Here is a 19,413-nt window from a genome sequence, read left to right as displayed (position 1 = left end):
GTGATTGTTCCATGCATTGAACATTTACCTAGACATGCTGACACAGTGTGTCTGCAGAGGTTTAAAAGGTAGTTAATTAACTTAGCCAAAAATAAGGCCATTAAAAAGTATTAAAGAGTAATAAACGTCCAAGTGTAGGCCTTCCTGCTAAAATTCGTGTGAGTTTATTTGTATGTGAGAGCAAGACATGGGTGACATCAATAATGCTGAAGTAATATTCAGTGCTCGTCACTGTGTTCAACATGTAGCGCTGCAAAATGGTTACTGTTTGCTTGCTAACGAACTTCGCTTGTCATAATCATGGGCAAATGTGCGTTTTTGGACCTCTGGCTGGAGGACTCTGTTAGTGCCGACTACTGGCCTAAGCCAGTCTTCAAAAGCAGAGAGGCATATTGCATTGTCTGCAAAAAGACAATTAATATCACTTGAATGGGGGTTAATGCTGTGAGATGGCAGACGGAATCTAGCAGCCATCAAAGCACAGGCAGTGAGAACAGCTCTCAATCTCCACCGCAAACCTCTATCTCTACCGCTCCGCCACACAAGAGCCAGCAGCAGCACCGTCCAGAAGACCCAAATAGGAGCCACAGACAGCAAACTCCGTGCGCAGCATCAATTTTGTGGTTAAAGTTATTATGCTTTTGCATAGTTGCAAGTTACCTCTTTTAATCGTGATGAAATTTACTTTATTAACTTTACTCGTCACTTTACTTTTACTTTTTACTTCACTTTTCACACAAGTCCTTTCATTAAACCTTTCTGTTTTTAACTTTTTTAAACCTTCGTCATTTTGTACCCCTTCATTGAGAAACAGGACAGAACAATGAAATTAAGCCTTTGTCTTGGGTTAGGGTTAAATTGCAAATAATTGTGTATAGGTCAGTGCTGCTATAAAAGCAACAGGTATCCAGTAACTGATATAGGTACTTGATATTATATTATATTGTAATCTGCATTACTACACTTACACAAAGATGGTTTTGCAGAGAGTTATTGTGTTTCTGTCCATTTCTGATCGGAGATCCTTATAAAAAGTGGCAAATTTTCCTTTTAACGGACAACTACTAATTGTCTATACAATATATTGACTTTTCAATATCATCATCATGAAATAAACAGTGATTGGTTTAATCAACAGTCACACAATGGTGCATTTTAAGTAGCTGAATGCGTTTACTGTTACAGGATATATATATATATATATATATATATATATATATATATATATATACATATATATAATACCTATATATAACTGATTACTGTAATTTTGTTAATTTTTCTAAGTAAGTAAGTGTAGTTACTTCCAACACTGAAGTTAAAAAGTTGCAGATCAATGTCATGTTGGTATTACAAAATATTGTGAAGCTATTAAAAAAGGTATTTTATATATATATATATATATATATATATATATATATATTTTAACAGTAAAGGCATTCAGCTACTTAAAATGCACCATTGTGTGACTGTTGATTAAACCAATCACTGTTATTTTTCATGATGATGATATTGAAAAGTCAATTTATTGTATAGACAATTAGTAGTTGTCCGTTAAAAGGAAAATTTTCCACTTTTTATCAGGATCTCCGATCAGAAATGGACAGAAACACAATAACTCTCTGCAAAACCATCTTCATTCGTCATTCTTAAGTTCCAACAATGATCATCTGTGGTTTGGTTGGAATAAATCCTGACTGCACCGAGTGAGCTCCACACACTGTATTCCCCCCATGCCTCTCTGCCAGCTACCCGTTAATCAGCTGTGCGTGAAACAGTGGCCTGTTAACGGCTCTAACTCCTCTCGGGCATCTGAAGAAGGACTTTAGCACACCTCTGTTCCACTGAGGAGTTAAACTTTCATAGTTTTGTACTTTCACTTACCGAATTCAGATTTAAATTGCCTTTAAACAGTGAAGTTTACAAAAGAGATAATCTCCCGAAAACCTGATGTACTCGTCGTTGAAACAGTGAGGGGACACCTCCCCATCCGTTCCCTCTCCATTGCAGTCTCAATAGCGGTGGGCTTAAGCTGCAGTTGGCTGTCATGTCTTTCACTGCATGCTCCCTCTACTAGACAGCTCACTCCGGGGACTGCGAGAAAGAAAGAAAGTTTGATGAAAAGTGAGTCTCTCACAAAGGGAGTGGAGCACAGAGTTCTTAACCTCCTATCTCTCTGACTCGTTATCAGCTTTCCCTCAGAGTGAATGTGCAAAATCCCAGCTTTCAATTGCTTAAGCCGCTTGAGGAGAATAGTCCTGATATAACCCAGGCCCACCTTCTTTCACCCGGACAACAAACCTCCCTCCCTCACTCCCACTCTGCCCACGCACATATGCTCCTTCATGCTCCGCATACATTTTTCATAAAAAAAAAATGTAAAACAGTCAGACCAACTGGAAATGTAATGCACTCTATTGTAAGAGATAAACACAGTGATAGTAACTGATGCAAGGGCCCAGTAAGACAAGCATTCATGGCAGCCATGAAAGTCACTTAATTTCACAGGACTTGCCACCATCAGATTCAGGGTTGATCTGCTGGTCTTTGAGGGACCTAAGAGCTGAGTCTTGGAAATACTAGTTGTGGAAGAGGAAGTAAAGACAGACAGTCCAGAGCACACAGGAAGTGATCGTAAGACAATACCAATTACTAGCTCCAACCATGAGGCTGCCCACTCTGCCCACTTTATGTATACCTGAGACGTGTGTGATCCAGGCAGCAGATGCAGATGCAGAAGCCTAGCCTGGCCTGGTCAGGTCCTGCCTGACCTGGTCTGGCCTGGCCTGGTCTGGTCTGGCCTGGGTGCTGTCCCTAACCAGCCTAATGCTGTACCAGGTCTCACCACCCTCCTCTGCTCCTCTCGTTCAGGATCTGAGCTCATGCCGAAAGCCCTCTCAACAAGAATTGTAGGAGGAATTTGGTGGTTTTTCACACTCATCATCATCTCCTCCTACACTGCAAACCTGGCGGCCTTCCTCACCGTGGAGAGGATGGAGTCGCCCATTGACTCTGCTGACGACCTTGCCAAGCAGACGAAGATAGAATACGGGGTGATCGAGGATGGCTCCACCATGACCTTCTTCAAGGTAAGTTACAACTGGATATCATTAAACCAACAACAATCTTTTCTGCTTTTACTGCTCTTTATCACCCCTTTACAGATGCACAATATGAGTATATCAAGACTTGGGCTAAACTTTGAGATTGTTGATGCAGCAATATTCAATATGTCCATGTTTTTTTTTCTAGAGACGGAACACCAAAACTATATTTTTTAGAAAAAGGAATGCTAATAGAGTAATTTCCTGCAGAGTAACTGACCTTGTGTAACCACTGATTTCATACAAAAATATTGAAACTGCACTAGATTATATTAGATAACAAATAAGATGCAAATACTAAACTCCAAACCACCTTTCTTATCTTTATTGTTCTAAACATCAAATTTAGACAATTTCTTGGGAGAAACCTCTTTTGGGTCAAAAGTTAACAATATTTTATTCCTTTTTATTACAAGAATCTTCATTGTCCGTATTGCATCTCAGTATTGACTCTACTGCCTGGACTTTCAAAACAGTTTGTGACATGTATTTTTCATAATAATTTACAAGCCCAAACCTTGATTACAAATTAGTCAAATTATGTTGACTGAGTAAATTTGTCAGCAGCAATTATTTGCCATTACCTTCCAAAATGCAACGTTTTCTGATCTACCACCTCCATGGGTACGGCTCACTTCGCTTTATACTATTATACTATTAACTTGTGTTTGAGCAAAATCATTTGTAGTTCACAAGAGGTATTTTTTCTTGTTACTATAGGTCTAATTATTTCAGTACACTTCTGAATTTGATGCCTACACCATGTTCCAAAAAGTTGGGACGTTCTTTCTTGATATATGACTTCAGTTGTTCAACAGTCTGATACCTTCTTCTTCGTAATTTCCTGGACTGCAGGCAGGCCAGTCTAGTAATCACAGTATTTTCCATTGAAGCCATGCTGTTGTAACGGCCAGTATGTTTCTTGGCATTGTATGCTGAAAAAAGCAGGAACGTCTCTGGAAAAGACGTAGTCTAGATGGCAGCATTTGTTGCTTCAAGGCCTGTATGTACCCTTCAGCATTAATGGTGCCTTCAAAGATGTCATGGCCTCTAACACGCCCACATGTGCCATCACAGATGTTAGCTTCTGAACTATGCACTGTGGAAATCATTGAAATCATTCAGATTGTTAGCAAACAGTTTGAAATGTGGACCCATCAGACCACGGCATACTTTTTTCCACAAGATGAACTTTGGCCTAAAGAAGTGCCGAAGTGTAGTTATGTCAGTTTTTAATGCACTGCTGCCTGACGGATCAAAGGTCACAGGCATCAATGTTAGTTTTTAGCTCTGGTCCTTACATGCAGAGATTTCTCTGGACTCTCTGAATCTTTTAATGCTGTTATGGAGTCTATATGGTGAAATCCCTAAATAATTTCATTTGTGCACTGAAAAACATTTACTGTTGGATTAGTAGGCCACAAAGTGGTGAACCTTGCCCCGTCCTTGCTTGTGAACAACTGAGCCTTTCAAGGATTCCCTTTTCATACCCAGTCATGATTCTATCATCCGTTACCAACATGTTTTTAGTGTTCCACAACTTCCCCAGTGAAGTCAGGCAAAACATTAAATATATTGTCTTTGTAGTTTACAGTTCAATATATGTCAAAAAGATTGAGCATATTATCCCATTCTGGGTTTTTTTTAATTTATGTCCAAACCTTTTTGGATATGGGGTTGTAATTTTGGGACATACATCCAAGCTTTTCAGGGCAGAATTTGTCAAAGAAATTTTGCGTAATGTTTTGTAGATCCAGAAACACCTTTCCTATGCTGTAATAATCCTGATACCCTTGACTTTACTATTGTACTTGACTGTTGGTGTGAATTGTTTGTGTTAATTTGTGAGCACGATATGAATTACGACAATAGATTTTGACACATGGCCATTCGACAAGACTGAGCCCCAAGATTAAGTATTAATCAGGCGGCAACCTCCGGATCTGAGCAGGGAGGCAAACCAGGAAGTGCCTTAAGCTACATTCTACCGAAACTTCCAGCAGGGGGCTAAGTGTGGCTGCAAAAACATTCCTGTCCTTTAATTTCAATGCAAAATGATAAAACTTCTCACTTGATTTATTACCTCAGAATTTTTTTAGGACAACACTATGGTCTCAAATCGCTAGTAAAAAATCTTTTTCAAGACAATTTGATGTTAATAGTGTAAATAATGGCTCCATTTAGAAGCAAATAGAAGATAAAGAATCATATGATTTGGGGCGTAGCTACCTTTGATTGACAGGTCACTAACAAGGCGAGCCGTCATCAGGAGAGACGCAGAACAATGCGTATCCACAGCAACGTGTCAATAACTTTGACCCCTCACTGTATTTTCACTTAATGACAGTTTATTTGAACGTTTTGTTCACTCCAAGGAGTCGCTGTTCATTTTTCTTCGGAAAGAAACATACTTTTTGTTTTGTTTTTTTGCTAGCCAAAATGAACATCCCAGTTAATGCTAACATGAATTAGCAAATATGGTCTATTCCCCGTATTGGAAACAAGATGGCGACGAGTTTAACACTGAACTCGATGCTTCCAACGGGCCACAAACCAATGGGTGATGTCACGGTTACTACATCCATTATTTATATACAGTCTATGGTATTAAAACTAGCCTGAGTTGATATGTATTTAATTGTTGCAAATTTGTAATTAATATTAAAGTCTATAGACACATCTTGTACCGGAAGCCTTTGGGACGACTGGGCCCATTTTTCCCAGTTGGCATTCACACCTTGCCTTTAAGAATAATTTGTAGCATTATTATTGAGTTATTTTATGCTATTAAACTCATTTCACACAATCTTATCCTGTTTGGCATCATGAGGAGCTGGAACCTGTCTGGATTGGTCACTAGTTTACCACTGGATTAGTTTACCACCTAGGGGCAATTTCCTCTCCGCCTACCCTGCATGTCGTTGGACTGCAAACTCCATTCAGAGAGGTCCTGGGTGGCCAGTTTATGTTTCAACCTAGGTCCTTCTTGCTATGACGCAACAGTGCTGACCAATGAACCTCCATGTCACCATAATCACACACTGCTGTACCTTATTGCCAGTGAAATAGCCTGGAACCATGGAGCAGTGACAGTCCCGCCCCTGCCAAGGCTCTGCTTGGTAATACCCTCAGTGTAGGATTATATAGAATACCTGCTGCATGTCAAGGATGCTGTGTTAATCCAGCCACGTTTGAAAACTCCCTGCATTAGGTCTCATTGCTCTGAGTTTGATTTCTCACCTCAGTTTGTGTGTGTGTGTGTGTGTGTGTGTGTGTGTGTGTGTGTGTGTGTGTGTGTGTGTTTGTGTATTTTCTTCTCTCGTAATCCGTCGATGGCACTCAGACAGCCTTGAGATTTAACTTTTTCACACCTCGTTTTCATCCATCTGCGCGATAGGCACACATTAATTTGCAGGTACTGTTCACACACAGGGACGAGGCTGTGATTAATATGTTTGTGTGTTTAGTTTTCACACTGAAACATACTCATAGCAATTCATTAGAGAGCTGCTGTTGTGATAGTTGCACAGTATCTTTATCATTTCACCACACAAATGAATGAAAACAACATTTGGTGTAAGAAGCAGCATATGTGCTTGTTAATCTTTCTACCTATGCTGCAGGCATAATTTACATGGTTAGTCTAAATCATTGAATTAATCAGTGCATTATGGGCTTAGTTGGTATACATACACAGGGTAATATCAGTGCTGATTGCAGTTGTTTTCTCTGTGAAGAGAACCAAAAATGATTAAAGGTTGAGTTCAAAGAAATATTTCTCATTCACTTCTAGTATTATCCATGCAGGTTTGATGTTAGTTATTCAGGTTTGGAGATATATGTCTCTGAGATTCTGTTTCCACCTCAATACAGGAAAGAATGTTTCCTGTCTACCTTCACATGCAACTTTCCTCAGCTGCAAAGGCTTTAGATACACTACAGCTCATGTGATGTCATTCCTCTGGCTACCATGGACCTTCAGATTCATGCAAATGCCAACCAAACACATTTGAATGTCCTATATACAAGAGGTTATACATAAAATATATAATGCATACATTATAGCCCATTCCAAGTTGTATTTATTCACAGTCTTGCATTGTGTTATGCTGAACTGATCTGATTTTTACACTGTAAAACCCAACTTGTTTCGGCTTGTCCATGCTGCGAAATAATTTTATGTCAAGACAACAAAGACAATTGAGTTAACTCAAATTAATCTTGCTATTTGACTTAATATTTTAAGTTAAAATTACTTTTTGCACAAATCTTTGTTGTATTGAAAATGAAAAATTTGTTATGATAACAAACAAGACACATTGGGTTTTACAGTGTACCATCAAAGACTGACAAAAATATCATATCTATAATGTTTTCATTTGGGGCCCCTTAATGTAAATTTGGTACGGGACTTTCCTTAATGGATTACATGTCTGCAGAAACAGCATGTAGCCATTTTCATACATTTCAGTGAGTTTAGGTGCTAATGCTAGCTTGTTAGAGCCCCTCTGTGTCTGAAATAAATGTGCACGCACCAGCCAATCAGGATCAACTCCTTTGTTTGGTCATAAATAAATCAATAAAAATGTATTACCAAGATGAATACACAAATAACTCAAATAAACATATATCATCTCACAGATGTTTGAGTATTAATGGTCCCGGGTAGACACATGGGGCATTTGTCCTCCACTGGGTAAACATCTCCTGTGCGAGGTGTTTAAAACTCACTGCTCAGATGGAGTGTTTTGATTATCATCAGTCTGAGCTGATTATGTGCAACACACTTACAGATGATATGTGAATGCATCACAATCTCTATTCAAACCCAAAAATGACAAAATGACTTACAGTTTTTGAGTAATAATTGACTTCTGCTGTAAAATACCAGTATAATGGTGGCTAATTATGTAAATATCTGCAAAGGAAAGTCTCTGAAGCATTGAGGCGTGTCACTCGTCTTCCTAGCAGGGACATTCCCTATGGACCGTCACTACAATAACACTGAATAATTTAATAAGCAAACACACACCACTGTGGTGTCTTGCTTTCTTATCTAATAAAATCACATCTTACTATAAGGCATTGCTGGTTTTCCACCTTGTGTCTATAATGTGGTGATGGAGACGGAGACAGTAGCCCTTACATGGCTGTATAGAAGAGAAGACTGGCACATTTTCAAACTTACTCCAAGTCAAAGCTAATATGATCCAAAGTGTTTATGATGACATGGGTAAATAAAAATAAAGTAGCAGTTATGTAATACATGATAATGCATATTTTTACAACAACACTTTTAATAACCCTAGAGTAATTCCAAGTCTCTTTTCAGGTGGCACTCAATTGGGTCAAGTATTTTTTATCACTTTATATTCCCACAATGTCATCCTTGTGATATAATAATGTTAAGATAAATACATACCAAAAATTAAATACAATAAAAAACTAAAGGCTGATGCCTTGGCCATCAATTTAATAATTTAAACTTTGTGGCTGCTTCTATGGTATAACAGCTTTAACAAGTTCAGATTGGTTCATCATTTCAACTGGGGAAAAATATATATATAAAAATATATAAAAGCTGATGAATTATTCTAAAAATAAACCCAAAGTAAAAAAAATTGAACCTGACTTACCTAGTTGGCCTCATAAAATGCATCCCTACTGTTGTATTACTGAAGAATAGACATGCACATATCATTGATAAATAGCCACCATAAAATTGTGTTGCTTCAGTTATTTCCTTAAAATCTTAACAAACTTTTTCTGTATTAAAAGTTGTAGTGAATGATGATTTTCAGTACCTCCACGTAACAATAGAGAATTGAAAAATAAAAGCTCAGAGCTCACTGACTGATTCATTGGCAAAATCTCAGAAACTTCAATTCTAATGATCCCAAATGTAAAAAGAAAACACAATCCAAGGAATTCACCTCATCTTTTTAAGCAATACTAAGAACTAAAAACTTGTGGTCAAACGACAAAAATGTAAGTATTTCAAAAGTATGTTAATTTTTTAGTGATTATGCCAACACTTACATGAATATACTGTATGTTGTAACAGTAATGTGTGCTTTGGAAGGCAATTATGTTTTATTGTGGTGTCCTAAAATGGTCATATGCACTTTTTAGGATGACCTACTTAATTTTATTGATTACTGATAAACCTGGAGGAAGCCCCCACATTAGGACATTTCATAACATTTTGCATGGCACAGATTCAACATGGTACTGGAAACATTCTTCAGAGATTTTGGTTCATATTAACATGATAGCATCGCACAGTTGCTGCAGATTTGTCGGCTGTATGATGTAAATCTCCTGTTTCACCTCATCCCAAAGCTCTATTGGATTGAGATCTGGTGACTGTGGAGGCCACTGGAGTACACTGAATTTATTGACAGTTTGAGATGATTTGAGCTTTGTTACATGGCGCAGAATCCTGCAGGAAGTAGCCATCAGAAGATGGTGCACTGTGCTCATAAAGGGATGGACATCGTTTAGACGTCAAAGCATACTTGAGTGTTTTTGCTCAATTGGTAATAAAGTGTGCCACGAAAATATCCTCCACACCATTACACAGACACCATTTCAGAGATGGTCTTCTGCATGCCTTGGTAGTAACGAGTGGTTATAGAGTTCCTTTCTATCATCTGGAACCAGTTTAGCCATTCTCCTCTGACCTCTGGTATCGCCAAGACACTTTGCACCGTAAAATAAAACAAAAAAACTGTCGTTTTCACGGTAAAAAAAAAAGCAGCTGTGGTTGCCAGAACTTTACCCTAATAAATACAGAAGAACTTCTTTTAATATTACGGTAAAAAGATATTGGCACTGTTGATTTCACGTTTAAGATTGCCATTTTATTCCATTTTTTACCGTGAAAATAAAAAGCTTTTCCATCAAAAGAAACGCTGTTTTGCAATATGATTGACCAGAAAATACTTTATGAATGCCGCATAAATTAAAGATTTCACCATTAAATATTACAGTATATTTTTGTTAGAGACATGGTGTTTAGTGCATTTAACAGTCAGAAAAAGTATTTTTACAAAAAAGTAAATGCAAAAATTACAATGATGCTTGTATATATATCACAGTATATTTTTGTTACACACACGGTGCCAGTGTATTTTACAATGGAGTAATATATTTTTTTTATAAACCTGTAACAAAATACTGTTTTGGCTGATATATACATTTACGGTGTTTCATTGTTACTGAAACTGAATTTACCCATTTATCATATTACGGTCTTTTACTGTCATGGTTTAGCAGTTTTTTTTACCATAAAATCTACAGACATTTTTTACAGTGTGGCTCACTGGATATTTTCTCTTTGTCAGACCAAACCCTAGAGATGGTTGTGTGTGAAAATCCCAGTAGATCAGCAGTTTGTGAAATACTCAGACCAGCAACATGCCACGTTCAAAGTAACTTAAATCCCCTTTTTCCTCATTCTGATGCTGGTTTGAACTTCAGCAGCTCTTCTTCACCACGTCTACATGCCTAAATGCATTGAGTTGCTGCCATGTGATTGGATGATTAGACATTTTTTTTAACGAGCAGTTGAACAGGTGTGCCTTATATATTGGATGGTGAGTGTATATTATGATTATTTGTTCATAACCTCAAAATTATATTAATATTTGTCTATATTCTATCGGTACATTCTTACACAACATATTCTTTACAAACATGCTACAACTTACAACTGTTTTTCTTTTATAGGCACTTGTGCCACTTAGTGTCAACAGTTTATCATAAACCATAAGTGTAAAATATGGCATTAGAAAATGCTTTATAAAAGCAAAGTTTTTGTTTGTGCTGACAAACACCATGCACCATTTCCCTCCGCTCTCTGGATTCTTTTGATTAGGACCCTTTGAAAAAAATATGCAAAACACCTTGGCAAGCAGCGGGCTCTGAGTCTTGACAAGGACCAACAGAGTGTGTGTTGTCATTGGCAATTCAAGGCTGCACTCTCACACAAACACACACACACACACATGTACACACACCACATACTACGTGCACAAACACTAAACCACATTGTGGATATTAATTCAGTTGAAGGAAGATAAAATGTGCTCAGAAACTGATGAACCAGGACAGTCACATCTACAGTGATTTGACCACACATTCTTAGCCAGAATCATATTTAATCACAGAAACCAAAATCTTACTTGCATCATCTGCAGTACGAAAAATATTGTTAGTACACTCATCAGCCACTTTATTAGGTGAAGTGTGTCCCTAGTGGAATGTCGATGTGGTGAATAGAGAGCAGAAAAAAATTGAGCAATGTAACATTACTGTTAAAGGTGTTACGCATCCGAATCACACATGTTACTGTAGCGACTGTTAACAGACTCTTCTTCACTGTTTTCAAATAAATGGAACTTCCAGATAAATGTGGTGTCCTGCTGCTGTAGCCCAGCTGCCTCCAGGTTGGATGTGTTGTGCGTTCAGAGATGGTTTCTGCATACCTTGGTTGTAATTTAAGTGAGTGATTAATTCAAGTCACCTTTCTGCCTCATTCTGACGCTCACTTTGAACTTCAGCAGCTCGTCTTCACCATGTCTACATGCCAGAATGCAGGCTGATCAGATATTTGTGTTAATGAGCAGTTAATCAGGTGTACCTAATAAAGTGGCTGAGTGCATTGTTCTGCTCTTTGCCAAGAAACTCTGTATTTTACAAATGAAATGTATACTTATCAACATAACACATTGAACCACAGATAATCCCCCTGTAATTAATACAACACATGACATCTCTGATGACACAATAGAGAGAACAAAAATGTGTTAGGTTGCCATCCTGTTTAAATCCTGGAACATCAAAACACAAAAAAATGACTAAACAATAACTGAACATAATAAAAATATATCTTTCCTGATTTAACAAAACAATGTTGATGCAACTGTAACCAAACATAGTAATAATAATAATAATAATAATAATAGTAATAATGAACTGGAATAGTAAGCATTGCTACAAATAAAGATAATACACTATGCTGGCTAAACAAATCAATGAAACAATCAATCAAACTTTATTTATATAGCGCTTTTCATACATATAAATGCAACTCAAAGTGCTTTACAAGAGCCATCAGCCCGTCTGATGAAAAGGTGGTTAGAAATACGGTGGGGTGTAACTGGGACAAATGATGTGGTCTCACCCACTTTGTGACAAACCCCCTCCCTGATGGCTGGATTGACGTAATTGCAGAATTGATCAGGTGTGCAGAGGTGTGAAATTAAGGCAGGGTTGGCTCTTTTTTCAGTCTCGTCAAAAGGTACTTCTCTTAATTTGTACAACCAAGTGTGACACAATGGATGCTTTTGAGGAGAGATTGTCTCAAAGCAAATGTCCTTATTCCCATATGTATGATTATTTACGTAAATAGTACGAAAGCATGCATAACATAGAGAGTTCTTGTTGAGAGGTCAGGAATGAAGCCTTGCAGACAGAGAAAGGCTATAACAGCAGTCAGACTGGTGCTTTTAAAGAATACCGAATCCTTAAAACCTTGTTTTCTCATGAAACACACACCCTGCAGTTATAATAATGAATCCAAATGGAGCTTTGTTATATTGTTACTCATGCATCCCTCTTCCCCTTTTTTAGTATCAATAATAAACCTGGGCTTCATCCAGCATTCACACAACTGTAGTTCACAGAGAATGTGATGTTGCCTTGTACTTGGATTTTCTGGGGTACAAGGCAACATGCAGCACAAGACAGTCAAATTTTGTTAATTACAAAATGGTCATTATCTTACGCTATCTTAGTGTGTGTTCTTAGATAGTCACTCCCCAAACCATTTGAATCAGTTCGTTAATTCATATAGAAATACTTTTGAGAGCTCTGTGCTCTCATTTATTGCAAAGCATCAGATTGAATGTATTTAGATGAACATATTTTCACAAATTACACTAACTGGCCACTTTAGTATTCAATTCAATTCAACTTTATTTATAGAGCACATTTCATGCACAAGGCAGACTCAATGGGCTTCACAATGGATATACATAATTACAGTTAAAAATAAATAAATAAAACAAACAAACAAACAAATAATAGTTGGCAAGGTGTACCTTATAAAGTGGTGGTGTGATGTGAACACCAGCTGAATAGAGAGCAGAAAAAATTGAGCAATGTAACATTACTGTTAAAGGTGTTACGCATCCGAATCACACATGTTACTGTAGTGACTGTTAACAGACTCTTCTTCACTGTTTTCAAATAAATGGAAACTTCCAGATAAATGTGGCCTGCAGTAAAACTACAATTTTGGTCAAAATTGAGTTATAACTAAAAATGAACTCCTTGATATCTGTTTTATCTTGTGACAAAGTTTAAGAATTCAATTTTGCTTTAATTCAGAGAAATAATGATACAAAAATTGCAGTAACTACAAAATCCAACTTAAAACCAAAGCAGACAGCAGTAATTGCACTTACCAAGGTCTGATTTGGATAAATATACAAATTTAAACATAAAACCAAAGCAGACAGTCCGATATAGTGTAGCCTTGTATTCTTTTATTGTGTTGTAGTGAAAACAAGAATTTATTTGATAGGGAAATTATTATCAAGATAGTGATTAATTAAAAAAGTTAGATCAAATTATATTAAGACTAAAATATAACATTACTTTATAATATTAAGTCTAAGATACACAAATCTTTGAATAGAGTTGTTAAACACTTAAATACACTTTGACACTAATACACAAATACACTTTTCATACAGTTGAATATGATAATGCAGAGCAATCTTTTGTTATTGTGGATACTCTGATTAAGATGTTATTCTGCTGTATAGCACCACTGTTAGAACATACCAAACCCTGTGAGAAAGGTCTATAAACCTATTTTGCACAGCGAACATATCCAAATACGCACAACAATGAGAGTAGCGATGGGAAGTTACTGTTTAATGATAATGTTAAACTGCACTGTGAAAGCTCATAATAAACCACCCTTGAGCTGGGCACTGTTCCAATTATGCTATTTTAGGTTGCATGCCATGCTCATTCATTTAAAAAACTTTGAAATGAGTACATTGAATCTCAAAGAATCATGCAGTGCTCTCCACTCTTCTTGATGAATATAGAGTAAATATAGTTTTGCGTCTCCGACAGCATTATCATGCTAAATGAGTCTGCCCTGTTTAAGTCTGCTATTTGATTTTACAGAACTGGGATGATTACTGTGCACTTTTGTTTCTTGTTCCCCAAGGTCCCGAAGAACAGCTTCACTTTGATTTGTTATTTTGTTGACTCTGCACTATTAGCCAGAAAAATTGGCTCCTTAGCTCCTGTAAGCTGTTACATGTTTCAGGACTCGCTGGCCCAAACCCACTCCCCTCCACTTGCACAGCTGAAGCAAATAGAACAATTAATGTCTCGTTTTCTGACAAGAAGCTGCCTTTTCTGTGAAAGGGTGGTGTAGCTGGTCTGACGGGGCCTGCAGGGGATTTCTCTGAATTGACTTTAGGTTTGTGTTAGGAATTTAAATGTATGTTTTCTGCGTAAAATAGAAACTGAGAAGAATGCTGTGTCAAGACACTGTGCTCTGAATGCTCACTAGAATGTCTTCCTTGCTCAATAGCAAACTAGGATATAAAAACAAATTGTCTGCTTACCACGGCCAATCACACCCTTTTCAAAGCAACCAAAGCCCTCGTTTTTTACCAATATTTTTGGCCACAAAAAATATAATTACTTTTATTATTAGTGAGTAATACAAAAAGACATTTTTGCAGTCTTAATTTGCTGTAATACCAGCAATGGAGAATGGACTTTAGCAAATCAGGACCAACCAGAAAAAACATTATTATGGTTTGAAGGAATTATACCACATTTTATATGCAAGTAAAATTCATGGCCTACTGACTAATAATATAGACATACAAAACAGTTTTTCTAGTGGGTACTGTCACAGAAGATCATCAACAGGAATAGAAGGCCAATCACAGAACACACACATAACACTAGAGTCAACCATCACCACGTACACACAGTCCCTTTAGATTCAGATTAAAAAAGTGTGAGTTGACCTTCATTTCTGCTGCATTTTGCAGGTCAGCCATGTTTCCAGAGTGCTGCTGCTGAAGTAAACTAGGTTGATTCTGCTGTGGATGAAGAAGCTGTACATTACTATACACTTTATCTGTGCAGCTGGGTAATGTAGAAAGAATACATACTAAAATGAATCCAATAGGACTTGACACGCAGTTACACAATATTAGAACTCAAAGGTTGAAAACGTAATAGTTCATTACTTGCCAAGATACAAACTACTAAACAAAACAAAATGCTGACAGTTTTGATACTGTAAAAGTCGGACCAGTTGTGTGTTGACATGTTGGCCTCAGTGTGTTGGAATAGTAAAGTGGACAGTGTCTAAAATGAGAGTTTTTCCTCTGGGGAGCATGAATATTCACTGTTGATTTGTTTCTTTAACTAACTTGTCAATCACTAAGGAGTAGGTGAAGGGACTAAACATATGTGAGATGAATAGGCTAATATAAACAAACAGTACACTTGTTTATTATCTGAATAGCTCAGTTGGGAGTTTAATTATCTTATCAAATTTAAATGTTTTCCCTTACAGACAGATTATCCAAGGAACCACCCTGTCTGTCAGGCGTTGTATACTAATAGTTAGCTTTGTCAAATACATTTTGAAGAAACTGTAATTACTGTTTGGATTATGTTCTCTGGCAACCATTTTCCAATCCAAGAAATATGACATCCTGAAGGATTCAAGGATTTATTATTGTCATTATACAATACAGGATTATACAATAAAATGTAGCCCCTCCACACTACACACAAAAAAATGTGTTATTCAAAATATTTAAAGTTTTACACAATTTAAACATTAATACAAGCAGTGCAATAGAACAAACCATACAAAAATACAGCTTAAAGCCGAAAAAGAGAGAAAAGTACATACAAACAAACATTTGTACAAAATATATTCCAGCATAATATGAATGAATTATAGTGTAGAATGGAAGACTTGGGCTATATTTGAAATGAGGGTAGTGTAGGGAAAAGGCTGCTCTGTAGTCTGAGGGTGCCACAGCAGATACTTCTGTACCACTTGCCAGACAGCAGCAGGGTGAACAGACTGTTGCTGGGATGGGTTTTGTCTCTTCATATTCTTGGACTCTCTGCAGGCACCTCACCTCACGATATCACTGGTGCTCAATAGATGGGAACCAGTGATGTTCTGGAAGGGTTAAATCACTTGCTGCAGAGCCTCCTGTCCTGGGCTCTGCACAAATCATGCCAGTTTGTAATGTTTTCAGTCAGAATGCTTCCTATTGCCCCTGTGTAATGTTCAAGCTAATGTTTAGGATTTTGAGTTCACACAATGCTAATTAAGCCTATTGCTGCCGGCAAAAGCTCTCTGTCCAGAGGTGTGGTGTCAGCCTGTGGAAGTATGGCAAAAGCTGTGACAGTGTTTCTGTAATTATTCTCACTGCCAGAGGGAGTAGACAAAGTTCCACACTACACTTTTAAAAAGAACTTTCCATTGGAATTTTGTGTTTTTAAGTTTCCTTGAAGAAATACAGATGTGCAAGGGTCTCTGTGATGCTGAATTCCACCTCTATGTGTCTCCATGTCTCCTTTTTTTCTACAACAATCAGCCCTTGGTTTTGCTCACACTTAGTAAAAGGTTGTTCTCTGAGCAACCATGCTGTGAGATGTATTACCTTATGAAATGAAGTCTCCTTATTGTTTGAAATCCTGCTGATGATCGCAGTGCCATCCACAAACTGGTGCTCTCTTCAGTTTCTCCATTCATGGGTGAGATTGTATTGAATGCTGCGCTCGATCGGATGAATTGGGAGGGGAATCTGCTCACTACTCATAAAAAAAATAAGTCTTGAACTACACCAGAAGGTGGTCCCCCCTGTCATTTCTCCTCCTTCTGACAGTCTCATGTACCCACACACATCTCTGTTTTCCTGTTTCTAATGTACAACACAGCCTCTCACCCTCAATCAGAACCATATCAAGTGCCTACCCTTTTTGCAAAAACTTAAAAGGTATCCTACAGATCTGTGGTGTTTTGTTGTGTTTGTTGTGTTTACTTTACATGAGTGATTAGGTGGTTGCTAAGCAACAATAAAAAAAGACGCAAATGCAAACTGCTCTGTCGGATCAGGTTGTCTTCCAACAAGGAAGGCAGTGGGGTGCATACCTAGGCTTTATGTTGCAACTCTTATTGACTTTTTAATGGGGTTGAGCCAGATATTTGTATGAAACAAGTAGGTATAATATTATTTCTACAAGCACAAGTACCATTAGAGTAAAACGTGTCAATATCAATTGTAGCGACCAGCCATCAGAAAAAAATTGTGTTGAGAATGAGTGCATTCATGCTTACCAATCCAACCTCTAAACAGACCAAGACGTATGAAACCATCATTCAGGAAATCCATTAGTGTGTCTCAGAGTCACCAGTGCGTTAATCAGTGAAGGAGAAAAATCGTCAGCTTGACCGCGGCATCAGATCACATTGCGTCAGCTTAGTCGATAGGCCTGGTTTCTGAAGTGTGTCATTAGGAGGAATAAACAGGTGGGTGAAACGTTGTGTTTCCCAGTTGGAGATTCGCTAGGTGTTGCCCAGTTCTGGAGTTTGTGTCAGCAGAATATTAGAGTAGATTGGCATTTCCTTGTCACAGTTTGTCCAGGAGTTGCCTAGTGAATATTTTGTAATTAATCACTGTTACTGAACTGACAATAGAAACACTGTTGTTTCTCTTTTGATTTTCTGATTTGTTTTGAGGGGTTCCACACAATAACCTGGAGTGGATTTTCTTTCTGTGGCTGTGGACTGGATCGGAACTAAACTGTTTTGCCATTGTGGGCAAATCAAAGATGACTTTTTGCTGAGTGGACAGAATCAGAATACTTTATTAGACCCAGAAGGGCAATTCAGTTTTACAGTCAGCTGGTCCATAGTGCAAAAATATATATCTATATATACATAATACAGTAAATGAAATAAATAATACATTGTGACATCAGCAACAACCACAACCAGTGACCGTACAGCAGAGCAGGATGCAGAATGATTCTCAGTTTATACTGCATCTTGTGCATTTAGCAGACTTATGGCATAAGGGATAACACTCTGAGACTGCGGAAGTCTCACTCTCTCGCTTTCATGGTCTCTCTCTCTCTCTCTCTCTCTCTCTCTCTCTCTCTCTCTCTCTGTCACACACCGACACACCAAATGTTGTTTTGCTTGCTTGATTTAATATGCCTTTTGAAACCTAAATTGAGTTGTGGTCTGTTTGTATTTGCAGGGTTGGATTTTGTTGACACATTGCGTTGCTACTTGCTTTAAATAAATTGTTTTATTTGATTTGACAGAGCTGTTTTCTTTCTGTTATCAGATTATTATTTGTCAGTCGTGACTCTGATTGGCACCTCTGTTTCTTTAAAAGTGTCAAACCTGTTACACTGTACTCATGATGAAGGAAAATCCATTGAGTAGCTGTATTCTGTTAATAGTTTTCTTACCCTTGTGATCGAAAACATTGATCTGAAGCTCAATTTTTATATAAATAAATAATAAATATAACAACTTCTGATCAATCCATATCAAGTTAAGGCATAAAATATCAACTTGCAGTTATGTCCCACCCACCTCCAGTTTTAACCACACCCACTTGTAATTTAAGCCATGTCCATCTCAAATACGCATACAGATAATGGTATACTTGCTCATCCCTTCTTTTTTTATATTGAAAAAAGACACTAACCCACAGTTTCTACATCCGTTTTCTTTTAAATACAAGATAAAAATCCAACATTTATTTTCTTCTGTATAGACTTTCCTTACTTCCCTGGCTTTTTCCTCATATTTTATACCACCTTCTCATCCCACCTCTCATATTCAGTCAGGTCATACAGTGTACATTATCTGGACTAACCAATCTCTACCCCACTTTCATCCAACTATCCACGTTTAAACCTACGTCCTTGTAGACCCTTTAGCTACCAACTACTGTCCACCCCCACATCGATACCTTACCTCCATCTATAGGATAGTACCCTCAATAAACTGTGTGTTTGTGAAACCTAGCTACCCCAAAAGAAAAAGAGGAAAAATAAAAGGAAAAGGAAAGGCCAATAAACATAGACAAAAGAGAAATTAAGTAACATATACACCCAATACATTTTTAATCATTACTACTACATTAACAGCTGCAATTTCCTTTCCACCAAAATATGAATAATGAAGCATAAAAGCTTCCAATGTCTGCCTAGC

The 19,413-nt window shown here is 37.5% G+C and overlaps 1 protein-coding gene across 3 annotated transcripts in view; it reads left to right on the top strand.

The window, feature by feature from the left end:
* The window catches only part of grik2 (glutamate receptor, ionotropic, kainate 2), a 296,354-nt gene that overhangs the window by 221,649 nt on the left and 55,292 nt on the right, over positions 1 to 19,413 (top strand). For all 3 annotated transcript variants that reach the window (XM_059339534.1, XM_059339535.1, XM_059339536.1), the window contains one exon: positions 2,872 to 3,089. In XM_059339534.1, coding sequence (XP_059195517.1) covers positions 2,872 to 3,089 — 218 coding nt within the window. The remainder of the gene's footprint in view (positions 1 to 2,871; positions 3,090 to 19,413) is intronic.

This window comes from Centropristis striata, chromosome 8, assembly GCF_030273125.1.
Source record: "Centropristis striata isolate RG_2023a ecotype Rhode Island chromosome 8, C.striata_1.0, whole genome shotgun sequence".
NCBI lineage: Eukaryota > Metazoa > Chordata > Actinopteri > Perciformes > Serranidae > Centropristis > Centropristis striata.
Note: the sequence above shows the minus strand (reverse complement) of the source record. Positions and strands in the feature narration are given on the sequence as shown.